The 12,839-nt window shown below is 46.4% G+C and overlaps 1 protein-coding gene across 3 annotated transcripts in view; it reads right to left on the minus strand.

The window, feature by feature from the left end:
* The window catches only part of REEP1 (receptor accessory protein 1), a 115,535-nt gene that overhangs the window by 16,932 nt on the left and 85,764 nt on the right, over positions 1 to 12,839 (minus strand). For 2 of the 3 annotated variants that reach the window (XM_063078320.1, XM_063078321.1), the window contains exons 6-7: positions 11,326 to 11,475; positions 3,847 to 4,024 (exon numbers count right to left, since the gene is read on the minus strand). In XM_063078320.1, the coding sequence (XP_062934390.1) occupies positions 3,847 to 4,024; positions 11,326 to 11,475 (328 nt within the window). The remainder of the gene's footprint in view (positions 1 to 3,846; positions 4,025 to 11,325; positions 11,476 to 12,839) is intronic. The other variant, XM_063078322.1, reaches the window with a different exon arrangement.

Here is a 12,839-nt window from a genome sequence, read left to right on the forward strand (position 1 = left end):
GTGTGCCTGGCATGTGACAGGCACATCGAGTTGGGGTGGTTACAGGGGGAAGCAGAGACTGTGTGACTGCCTTCCAGGAGCGTGCGGAGCAAAGTAACCCTGCAGGGACAGCATATGTGCCTCCTTCCTCTTTTCCTCCTTCACATGCTGCCTCCTTCCTTTCTTTGAGATGCAGAGGACTGTGTGGATCTCCCTTCTCAGTTCACAGCAAATGCTCCTCACTGGTTCATGGGACCCCCTTGCTCCTTGTGTACTTCTGCATGACTTTTGTCCCCACACCCCACTCATATGCTCCTTTCTCCTCAAGGAGCAGCAATTTTAATATTTTAATGTGCATCTTTTTGTTTAAATGTGTTATTCTTGCAAACTCCATATTATTTTGCATGGTGGGCATATAGTTTTATTTTACAGAAAATGTTACATAAAATCTTAAAATCTCATTCAGTCTTGTACTTTTTGCACTAGACATAATGTTTTCAAGATCCATCAGTGTGTACTTGTGATCTGTTGCTTCCAGTGGCTGCACAGAACTCCACGGGTGCAGCCACCACCTCTTACCTGTCCTCTCTCCCAGGCTGTCTTCGACTCCTGCTACCTGTCCAGGGTTTGCAAATGATCTTGTTTGTTCTCACAACCCTAAGACGTAGGCTGAATAGGGATTATTGGGCCCTTTTGTCATAGGAGAAGACAGAAGGGAATTGGGTCCATCTCCTGTGCCAAAGTCAAATCCTCTGGTAGGGACCACCTGGGGTACTGTTGTGAGAAAAGTTCTGAGGCTGAATCTGGGCCCAGCAGAAACAAGTGTGGTGACTGCTCAGTGGCGTGTGCCTTGCTGTGCTGCATTTGCTGTGTCTGCACAGGCTGAGCATCAGCCAGCCAGGATGGAATCCCAGCCTCCTCCCCGCCCTGAGCCCTTTTCCCTACCTGACCAGGCCGGGTATCCGAGGTCCACGCTGCAAGCTGAGCTGGGCAGGGCACACCACCTGCATGGCTGGGCTTCCTTTGCTAGACTTCCTCCCAGGCACCCAATCCTCCACTCAGGGGTATGACAGCCCCAGAGCCTCTGACCTGGACGTTTCTGTCCGACACCCAGGCCCTGGGCCATGTTTCACCTGTCTTTCCTTCTGAGGTGGCTTTTATTTTAGGCCCCAGAACAGCTGGGGAGACCATGCCTGGCCTCTCTTCTAGGTCCCTGAATCACAGATGCTGGGGCCAAGGGCAGTGTGGAGGGCCGGGTCACATAACAGCAAGGCTGGTTCTCTCAGCCTGTGATCCACGGCCTCCCTGGGGTGTAGCAGGGGATGTCACCATCTTTGCTAATGGAGGGTGGCAGGGCCAGTGCCAAAACACATCATCCCAAATCGTTTTCTACCTGGTGCTGGGCTGGGAACCGGTTCAAGGCCCAGGCCACACCCCCATCATCGTTTAGACTCCACCAAGTTTCTCAGATTCCCAGTCCTGCGGCTGCCCTAAATAATCCACCAAGGGGAGGTCTAGGCAGAAGGCCTGGGTTCTGGTCCTGTGTGGCCTTGGCATGGTGCACAACTTCTCTGAGCCTGCTTCCTCCACTTGGCTCACCTCTGTAAGGGCAACACAGACTCTTAGAGAGAAAGGGACTGCAGGGCCACTGAGGCCCACCTCCTAGCCAAAGCAGGAATCCCTCCCTAGAGCCTGACCATTCAACTTTGATTTGGGCCCTTCCAGTGTCAGGGATCTCACCGCCCTACAAGGCAGCCCATTTCTCTCCTGGACACTTAGTATGACAAAGTGCTTTCTTGGGTGAGATAAATAACAAGAACAATAATAGCAGCTACTACATATTGGTAACAGGCATGATGCTAAGCACTTCTGCATGGCTTATGTCATTGATGCCTCACAACAACCTGTGTGGATACATGGGTGTCATCCCCATGTAGACACAGAAATGAGGTGCACAGAGGGTGAGCTGCTTGCTGCGGGACTAACCCCTTGGGGCTTCACCCCCTCAGTTCTTTCTCTGGCCTCTGGGTCTCACTGAATTGGGGCCCTTTTTACTTCCGAGTGACAGCTTTCTTTTGAGGCTCAGTAGCCAATGAGCTGATCAAGGGTGGAGATGATGCCTAATTCAATTTCTCACTCCTACTTCTGGGGCAGCGCCTGGCAGGTCAGAAGCTACAGATGCTCAGTGAAGCCTGGATGAGCAGGTGAGTGGTCAGTGGGACTGGCCCGGGAGTCAGGAGGCTGTGCTCTGCTGCAGCCCACTGTGGGGGACCCTGTTGACAGTCCCCTTTCCTGGGTCTCCATCTCTTTGCTGGTAAAATCAGAGTATTAGACTGAATGACCCCCGAGATCCCTTCCTGCCTGGCCTTTGGGGATTCCATTCTAAGTTCCTGGGAGGGGTTCCTCAGGAGATAACCCCTTCCTGAGATGGCTCTCACCCTATGGCCCAGCCTCCACCTCCCAACCCTGCCCTGCTTCCAGCAGTGACAGGGTTAAAGCATCTCCCAACAGAAAAGCCCAGTCTTCAAACCTGAGGGAGGAGCAGAGGGGACGTTCCTGAGAGGGGAGGAAACTGATGGACACCTGCGCTGCATTTGGCTCTGGGCATGAGTGGTCATTCCCAGGGCAGCCATAGGGCTCATGCTTTTCCATCCATGTCTAAGACCCCCAAGAGTCGTGTGCGATTGTCAGGCCCGGGACGCAGGGCCGAGGTGTCCCTGCAGGCTGCACCTCATAGCATCCACTCAGGGTCAGGTGGCGTGGACGTCCCTATTTATACGTTTAAGGGCAGGGCAACCACCAGGCACAAGTCATGGCCACAGATTCTAAAAGAGTGGCCCAATCCTCACCCTTCCCACCACAGGGAGCGATGGAGGTGGCAACCCAGAACCATCCCCTACACCTCCCACCAGCAACCCTTTGCCAGCAGCAGCAGTGCTCAGCTCCTGAGAGTCAAGGTCCCTGTCATCTCCCCAAGGAGCAGTCTGGAAAATAGTGAGACCTGGCCCCATTCCCTACCCGCTAGTTCATGCCCTTGTCCTCTACAAGCCTGGAACACACACCATTGGATCAGATGCTGGGGGGGCCCAAACGTGGCTGCACCTCTATGACATCACACGTCTGGATCTCGCCCCAGACCTACTGACACCTCTGGGGATGGGCCCAGGACTCTGCATGTTTAACAAGTTCCCCTGATCAATCCCGATTATGGAAACTTCATGCCAGGTGTTTTACAACCAGAGTTAGACGTCGGAGGTAGAGGTGTGGTTTCTGGAAGGCCCTGGCCTCCACAGGACTTAGACCTCAGAGCTAGTATGGCCATTGGTGTGCAGGAGCTGGGGGTGTGCGTGGTGAATGGGGTGTCAGGTATGCGGAGGAGACAGTACAGTGAGAGAGTGAATAGGAAATATTCAGGCAGGGAAGAGGGCCCGTGAGAGCTGGAAGCCCTGGGTGAGTCAGAGGAGACGCTCAGGAGCTCAATACAGGTAGCCCACCAAGGAGTGTGGGATCAGAGGGGAAAAGAACAAAAAAAGCTCCATGGCCCGGGCCTCGCTGTACCTGTTGCCTCTAGGTTTGGCCCAGGCACTACCACCCAACCACCCCCAACTCCCCAGACAATCAGATGGAGAAGGCAGAACCCTTTGGTTCAGGTGACCTAATCTTGCCCCGATCTGAGTCCCCAGGGCACCCTCCTGACCTGGCCTGAGTGGTGCTCTGCCCCTTAGCTGGCCTGGCATAGTCTGATGTCTGTGTTGGTGGCAGGTCCATGGAGCAAGGGCCAGGTTGCATGCCACATGGTGGAGCAGTCTGCTCTCATGAAAGTGAGGCCCAAGGATTAGGAAAGAGGGGAAGCAAAGGAACACCTACCTGAGCTGCCAGCACTCTCAGAAGCACTCCTGGACATCTTAGGCTGGCCGTGTTTGCTGCTGGCCCGCGAAGACCCTGGTGGTGGCGGGCCTGAGGGAGCAGGGGCACCATCTCCCCTGATGGTGGTAAGGTCCTGCATGCTGAAGCTCCGGAGTCTCTCCGATAAGGCACCCTGTCCCTGGATATGACACAAGAGGGGGCACACATCAGAGGCCTGACGCACAGGTTCATGGGCATTCATGGGGGGCAGGCATGACAAAGGCCAAGGGGGAGCTCTGATGGTCAGCAAGATGGAAACCAAGACCTGGAACAACTCTGCAGCAGGGCAGGGCCCAGGTGTACTTTCTGGAAACATTGAGAGGGTCGAGCCCTGGAATATTCCAGGGCCTCCTCAGGGGCTCAGCCATTGCTCCTTTGGCTCCAGGCTCCTTCCTCTCCTTCAGGCACCCCCATGATGAGCTAGAGCCTCAGACAGAATCAGGGGCATGGCTCCTGCCAGCAGTTCCTACTCCCCAGAGGGCGTCGGCTGCCGCTCCTGCTTTGCATAAATAAAGATCCTTATATGGCTACGTTCTTCTCAGTTCTCAGTACACAAGAGTCTGGTCAGAAAACCAAAACCTCTGTGCTACTCTATATGCTCAGTCCTTACTCTTTTCAAAGGAAGTAAAATGCAGACAGAATATTTTTAAATGAATGACAACAGCAATTTCTTTAACTGTACAGCACATTACTGTTTATAAGACACATTTATTTCCATTAACACATTTGAACTTCATAAAATGAGTCAGGGAAGAAAAATATATTAAAAAACAACCCTGCTGACTGTAACCATTTCATATTCTGAAGGAGCCACAGAATTAATCTGGGGGGTGGGAGGCGGGGTTGTTCTTTTGTTTTGGAGAGCAAGATAAATCCATTAGATTAATGAAAGGGAAGGTTCTTGCTGTCTGGATGAGAGAATCTGTCAGTGAAAATGATTGCAATGAGGGTTCAGGGATGGCAGCATCACTTTAGGTGTGCCTTGGGGGTCAGAGAGAGATTCAAGTTTGGGGGAAGGAAACCTGAGAGGGGAATGGGGGCTTGGGTTATTGATAATTGGGTTGGGGTTTGGAGCAAGAAGTAACAGGTAAGGAACCACTGGACAAATCAGTGACATCAGCATCTTCAGAAATACTGGGTGTGTGCAGACTTCCCTCAGGTACGTAGGATGGCAGTGGGGTCCAAACAGGGACATGGACAGCAGTGGTGGAAGAGGTATTTCATTTGGATAATGGAGGAAAGAGAGTGGTCCTAGAGGTCTGGAGGACTTGGGGACAATAAGGTACAACAGACAGAACAGACCCAACACATCAGTATAAATCAATTTGGGCAGCTAACAAGAGGACTTGGAGCTGGTGGTGGGACTGATGAAATAAACAAGAGTAAAACAGCTGAGTAAATGTTTTCAGAGATGGGAGAAGAGTTTAGGAGATTTTTTCATTTTACTTAATTAAAAAAAAATGAAAATGGTCGAAAAAGCACAGCGATTCACTGCAGTGAATGATCCAGAAAGGATAAAGGAGCAAATGCATAATGAGTTAGTTAGAGGGAGGGGGAAACAAAAGGGGCTCACAGTTAGGTTTAGAAGACATGCCAGAATAAAACAAAGATGCACTAAAATATCAGCAAACTTGCAAGACAGAAAACCAACATGCAAAAATCAGCAGAGTTTTTATACTCTAACAACAAACTAGTAGAAAAAGAAATCAAGAAAGCTAGATCACTTACAATAGTCACCAGAAAAATAAAATATCTAGGAATCAATTTAGCCAAGGGTGAGAAAGATCTCTACAACAAGAACTGCAAATCACTGCTGAAAGAAATTAAAGAGGACACAAAAGATGGAAAGACATTCCATGCTATTGTATTGGAAGAATGAACATTACAAAAATGTCCATACTACCCAAGGTGATATACAAATTCAATGCAATCTCTATCAAAATTCCAATGACATTTTTCTCAGAAATGGAAAAACTATCCAGACATTTATATGGAATAACAAAAGACCAGGCATAGCCAAAGCAATGCTGAGCAAAATAAAATAAAATAAAATAAAGCTGGAGGCAGAGCATTACCTGACTTTAAAGTATACTACAAAGCTATAATAACCCAAACAGCATGGTACTGGCATAAAAACAGACACACTGATTAATGGAATAGAATAGAGAATCCAGAAATCAACCCACACACCTACAGCCATCTGATCTTTGACAAAGGCACCAAGCCTATACACTGGGGAAGAGACTGCCTCTTCAGCAAATGGCACTGGGATAACTGGATATCAATATGCAGGAGAATGAAACTAGACCCATACCTCTCACTATATACTAAAATCAACTCAAAATGGATTAAAGAATTAAATATACACCCTGAAACAATAAAACTTCTTAAAGAAAACATAGGAGAAACACTTCAGGAAATAGGACTGGACACAGACTTCATGAATATGACCCCAAAAGCACAGGCAACCAAAGGAAAAATAAACAAATGGGATTATATCAAACTAAAAAGCTTCTGCACAGCAAGAGAAACAATTAACAGAGTTAAAAGACAACCAACAGAGTGGGAGAAAATATTTGCAAAATATACATCTGACAAAGGATTAATATCCAGAATACACAAGGAAGTGAAACAACTTTACAAGAAAAAAACAATCAACCCAATTAAAAAATGGGCAAAAGAGCTAAATAGGCATTTCGCAAAGGAAGATATGTGAATGGCCAACAGACATATGAAAAAATGCTCAACATCACTCAGCATTCAGGAAATGCAAATCAAAACCACACTGAGATACCATCTCACCCCAGTTAGGATGGCTAATATCCAGAAAACTGTGAATGATAAATGCTGGCGAGGTTGCAGAGAAAAAGGAACTCTCATACATTGTTGGTGGGACTGCAAAATGGTGCAGCCTCTATGGAAAATGGTATGGAGGTTCCTCAAACAATTGCAGATAGATCTATCATATGACCCAGCTATCCCACTGCTGGGAATATACCCAGAGGAATGGAAATCATCAAGTCGAAGGTATACCTATTCCCCAATGTTCATTGCAGCATTATTTACAATAGCTAAGATTTGGAACCAGCCCAAATGTCCATCATCAGATGAGTGGATACAGAAAATGTGGTATATCTACACAATGGAATACTACTCTGCTATAAAATGGAATGAAATACTGCCATTTGCAACGACATGGATGGACCTAGAGAGAATTATATTAAGTGAAACAAGTCAGGCACAGAAAGAGAAATATCACATGTTCTCACTTATTTGTGAGAGCTAAAAATAAATAAATAAATACAAAAAAAAAACGGGGGGGAGGGTGGGAGGGAGGAAGACATAACAATTACAATTCCTTGCTGTTGATACGAGAAGCAAACAGAAAGGACATTGTTGGGAGGCAGAGGGGTGAGGGAGGAGGAAGGGAGGTTTTGGTAATGGGCCACAATAATCAACCACATTGTATATTGACAAAAATAAATAAATAAATAAATAAATGTAACAGCCAATGATCCATGATTATTTTACTCAGAAACATTTTATTTATTTATTTATTTATCGTTGGTTTGTTTGTGGCTGGCTGATATAGGGATCCAAACCTTTGACCTTGGTGTTATCAACACTGCATTCTAACCAACTGAGCTAACCAGCCAGTCCATCAGAAACATTTTAGATGACATCTAGAATTTAGAAGAAATTTGATGACTAAAGAACAAATATTGATTCTGAAAAGAGTGAGAAAATATTCTGATCATTATAATTGAGTAATTCAGTGTTAGGTTAACATTCGGACAAACCACTCACTAATTCACTCATTCATCCTCCCATTTAATTCATTTATCTGCTCAACAATTATTTATGAAGTACTCTCTATGGGCAAGACACCATACTAGGTGCTATTACGAAATACCGAATATACAGCTCAATTTCTGACTAAATGTAAAAAGACAAATGTACAAATAACAGCACAGAAGTGCCAGACTAGAAGCAACAGAGAGTGAAGATTAAGAACAATAGTTCTTGAATCAGACCTGGATTCAAATCCCAGTGCTCTCATTTAACTGCTGGGTGACCTTAACTTCTCTCCACCTCCATGCCCTCATCTGCAGGCTAGCAACCACCTGGCAGCATAGTGCTGAGGATTCAATGAGATTAGGCCCTTAGGATACCCACCGCAGTGCTCAGTGCACGATAAGAATCTTCATTTTGTTATGCTGGAGCACTGCCTTCTGCGAACAACCAAGAGTGTTTGGTCATTGATATTCTGCAAAATGGGTTCTCTGCCTTAGGAAAATAAATTTGGATTCCCTAAGTTTGGAAAAGCTTAAAATAACATTCTCTATAATAAATGAGCCATATTACCATATTGAAAGCTCTGAGAAGTCCTGCAGTGTTTCAGGTTGTTTAACTTAGTATATCCCAAATGTATCTGGCCACAATGGGGATACCGTTTTTGGTTAACCGTCCAAAAGTCATTCCAATCCCATTCTTGAAATGGGGAGAAAAAAACATATTTCCCAACCTCCTTTGCAGCTGTGGATGGCCTTATGCTGCAGTTCCGGCTAGTGGGATATAAGGGGAAATCTGCCAAGGGATTTCTGGGAAAGGTATTTTCTCTTCCTGATATGTGAGAGGAGAAAAGCCTGATCCTGCTTCCTGCTTCTACCTTTGAGTGTGGTTCAGATGTCTGGTGTACAGGATTGAATTATGTCCCCCCAAAACTCACTGAAGCTTGAATAATGTCTCCCAAGTTTTATGTATTAGAAACTTGGCCCCCACTGTGACTGTTAATAGGTTGGGAAATCCTATTATGGTAATTAAAAGGTGGAGCCTTGACGAGGTGATTGGATTGGAGGACCATGCAGTAGTGAGTGGATTAAAAATGGTGGTCAGGGGCGTGGTTCTGAGGGCTTTAAAAGAAGAAGAGAGTCTGTCTCTGTCTCTCTTTCTCTCTCTGCTACACCATTTCACAATGTGAGACCCTGCATCACTGTCACCACCACCAAGACCTTCACCAGATATGTTCCCTGGACTTTGGACTTCCTAGCCTCTTATAAATCACCCAGTTCTGAGTATTTTGTTATAAGCAATAGAAACTGACTAATACACCTGGAAATGATAGCTTGTGACTAGGAGAATCAGAGAACCATCCACCCAGAGCCTTGACATTGCTATGTCACTGGAGTAATGACTGGACCCATCTACTCCTAGACTTCTTATAAGTGATTTTTATCAATTCCAAGACACATATTTTTTCATCTCTGAAATTGGGAGTGGGTCTTACAATTGCAGCTGCCTTGACATCATTGTCATTGCCATACATGAACACATGTGGCTGTCATTCCCCATGGCATGACTGGACAATGGAAGCCACTGAGTGTTTAATTAACAAACCATTTAAGAACCACTTGAGGAAGGAACATGAGTACTAGCTGCCTAAAACACATTCCACTGACACCTCCTGGTACAATCAAGAAAGCGACAGCATCAAAACCAGCAGGATGGGTATCAGCAGATTGGATGAAAATTCCAGAAACAATAACTACCTCAACACATTGGAAGGAACAAAGAATGACATGGCATGGTCACAAATGGACACTGAGGGGCTGAGGTGAAAAGTGCTTCAGGGACTCTAAAAGTGAAGAAGTGAGGTTGGGAAGACTTTAACCAACTTATTGGGCTTATGTGTTCCTTTTAATGTGTGTACAGAAGTGACACACTAACAAATCTCTGTCTAAGTAAGTCTAAAAGAGTCTTTTTAATAAGAAGTAAACATTCTAAGCGAAAAAGCATTGTGTCCTAATTTAATCGGCAATATTTTCTTTCTTAGTGGTACATAGAATAATGATGTTTCTTAGAAACCACGGCATTTTAGATTCAATGAAATATGGTTGCCCTTCTCACAAAAGCTTTCTCCAACCATCCTGACTCCCTGTAATTTGCTCTCAATGCAGCCTGTACTTCTTTGTTGTACTCCATGCAATTATATTTAACTGTTGACACTGTTTGTTGGTTTGCTTTCCTCGCCAACTGTTTGTTTCGTTTACTATTGCAGCCATTCTACCTGATACACACTAGGGGTCAAGGAATTGAATGAAGGAACGTAGGGCTACTTATGAGCTGCCGCCTGAGTAAAGTGTAGGAAATCCCCACTCCCACACTGACACATCAGCCAGGGTCTCAGACCTGCGGGAGCATCTGTTGAACAGGGCCTTGAGATGTGTCCACAAGGAGTGCATGAGAAGTGTCAGAGGGCTGTAGGGTGCAGAGGACAGAGGGTACACATCTGAGAGGCAAGGGGTCTCAGAGGAGAATTCCTTGGAGGACTTGGGTGGGAGAAGATGGGACAAAGTGAAAGAAAAGTACATTTTTTCATATTTGTCACCACCAAGGACTGACACTTCATTCCACCCCAGATGAGGCCCTTGCAGTTTTGTCTACTAAGTAGATGGGGGTCCAGTTCTACTGTGTTAACGGCCAAGAATGTCTCTTATTAGTGAAAGTGCCTGTGGAAAAGTCACAGGGGTTCTTTAAAACAACTGTGCCAGCGAAAGGCGGGGGTGGGAATGAGACTTATTCTTCACTGTACACCCTTTTGTCCTTTTAGAATTCTGTACAAGAACATGCATTACCTTTAAGAAATCAGAACAATTTAATTTTCAATAACACCCAAAGCACTCTCTCAAGGTCACCTTGAGGACCCCATTTTTGTGAACATAGGGCTTGCATGATGCTGACAAATACCAAAAAACAACAAAAAAGGGAATATTTAAATAGAAAAAGAAACGGAACCAAGAAGGAAGACGTGGTATCTCCAGGAAATGAATGATTTAAATTCTTGATGAGGTCCTCGTTTCCAGAGGGACACACCAAGTCACAGGGGAACGCTTCAGCAGAGCACAACAAATTTTAGCCTATCTCACCTTACACAGTATCTAATGCCAGATACTGATGACAATGACAATAAAGACAAGAGGTTTTTAGTGAGTCAGGCAATTGGTAACAAAGCCACCAGCATAACCACATTTCCCACTGGTAATTCAAAAGGAGTTAGTGCTTCTTTCTAAATCCCACAGTGTCCCACCTCACTGACAGAGTCACCCTCTACAGCTATCCATGCTCACGTCAATGCCAAGCAGGCTCCTTATCAACATGCTGCATGAAGACCAGGCCTTGTTTGGGACATAAAACTAGATTAACAAATCAAACACAGAGGAAGAGAATTTCTACCACGATAGCATCAACAATCAAATTCAAGTCATTCTCCGGGCATTAAACAAAGAAAAAAGTCCAAATAAGTTAATCACATGTTAGATGCTATCATATTAACACAACAGAGGCTCCGGAAGGACAATGGCATGAGGCCCGGCTCTGTGTGCCCAGCCTGGATTAACACACATGTACACACACAGGTGTCCAGGTGGGAGAGACACCTGCCTCCGATCCAGACCAGGTGCTGGTGGGCACAGGTGGTTGCGTGGCCTCTCCACCCGATTGGATCAGTTTGGAGTTAGTCACACCTCTCAACAGGGTTACCTGCCCTTCTCTGAGATCCAAAGAGGAGACAAAATGAAAGAGTCGAGCCACCTGATAAAGGGGAAAGAAAAAAAAAAAAAAAAAGCCATGGGCATCAAGCCAGCAAAATGGGGTTGGAGGGAGTTGAGCCGTCCTCACCTCTTTCCTCCCCTCCCTCCACTCACTCATTCATTCATTCATTCATTCACTCACTCACACCAGCACTGCTGGAGTGTCCACAAAACTCTGTGTGCAGCCCCGCGGAGGAACAAAGATAAGTCTGATATGGTCCCTGCTCCTGAAGAGCTCATGGTCCAGCCTGGGCACTGGGACGCAAGTGTACACAAGGCAGCACACGAGAAAGATGAAGGTGCGACATCAGGGTGGGGCATGGCACTGTGGGCTGAACACTCAGCAGAGGCCTCGTGCAGAGCTTAACCTGGAGCGGGGCGAGGGCTGCTTCAGCAGAGAGAAGGGTGGAGGCTGTTGCTGGCAGGGGGTGAGAGCGAAAATTGGTGTGCATTTGGGAAAGTGTGAGTGAACCAACCCGATGAGAAGCGGCTTTGGTGTGAGTAACGGGAACTAAGCCTGGAGGACTGGGTTTCGGCTGCCCACATTTGGTCTTTGACAATAAATGGAGCACTCCACTGAAGGTTTTTGAGTAATGAGCAGTGTGAAGAAAGCAGGCTGTGAGAATAATGAGAATATTCTAGATATTCCACACGGCGCACACTGAGAACTGGCCCCCAATATCTGTTTTCCCTTTTTTCTCCTGTTGGCAGCTGGGCACACGGATGTTCAGAATAAGGACTGTATACTCCCTAGCCTTCCTTCTGGAAAGTGCCCTGAATGAGAGACAATGCAGAAGTCACATTAACTGGTGCAGGCAGGGTGGCTGGTGCTCGTAGTCTGCAGCAGGCTGGATGTGAGATTCCAGAAGTTGCAAGGGAGGTGATGAGCAGGTGCTGGGAGGTGACAGAGGGCTGCACCAAATAACGACTGTGCACAGGTAAACCAGGTGTCTGTGAACCAGCCCAGGCCTGGTCACGTGAGTCAGGCCAGCATCTGATGATTGGCTTTCAGGTTCACCAGGAAGGACTCTCCACACAGCAGCTATGCCCTGCCCCAGCATGTGGAAGTCAAGATGAATCATCCCAGCTGGAAGCTTTGCCTCGTCCATGCTTCCTCCTGAGAGGCAAAGCCCTGAGGTAGCAGATCTCTCTTCCTGAGTGGGGGCTGGGAGGGGGAGGTGTGTGCATGAGAGAGGCCCTGTTAGAAACAGCCAATGAGAAGGGAGAAAGGACTTGGGAATGCAGGAAGGACATCTACAAGACAAATTTGTCCAGGTGCTAGTGAAAAGTGTAGCTATCATTTTTTATACTTACATTTACAAACATGCCCATGCTATCACGTGATAAAGCTTTAAAGAAATTATA

The sequence above is a fragment of the Cynocephalus volans genome, chromosome 14 (genome assembly GCF_027409185.1).
Source record: "Cynocephalus volans isolate mCynVol1 chromosome 14, mCynVol1.pri, whole genome shotgun sequence".
In the NCBI taxonomy this organism is placed as follows: Eukaryota; Metazoa; Chordata; class Mammalia; order Dermoptera; family Cynocephalidae; genus Cynocephalus; species Cynocephalus volans.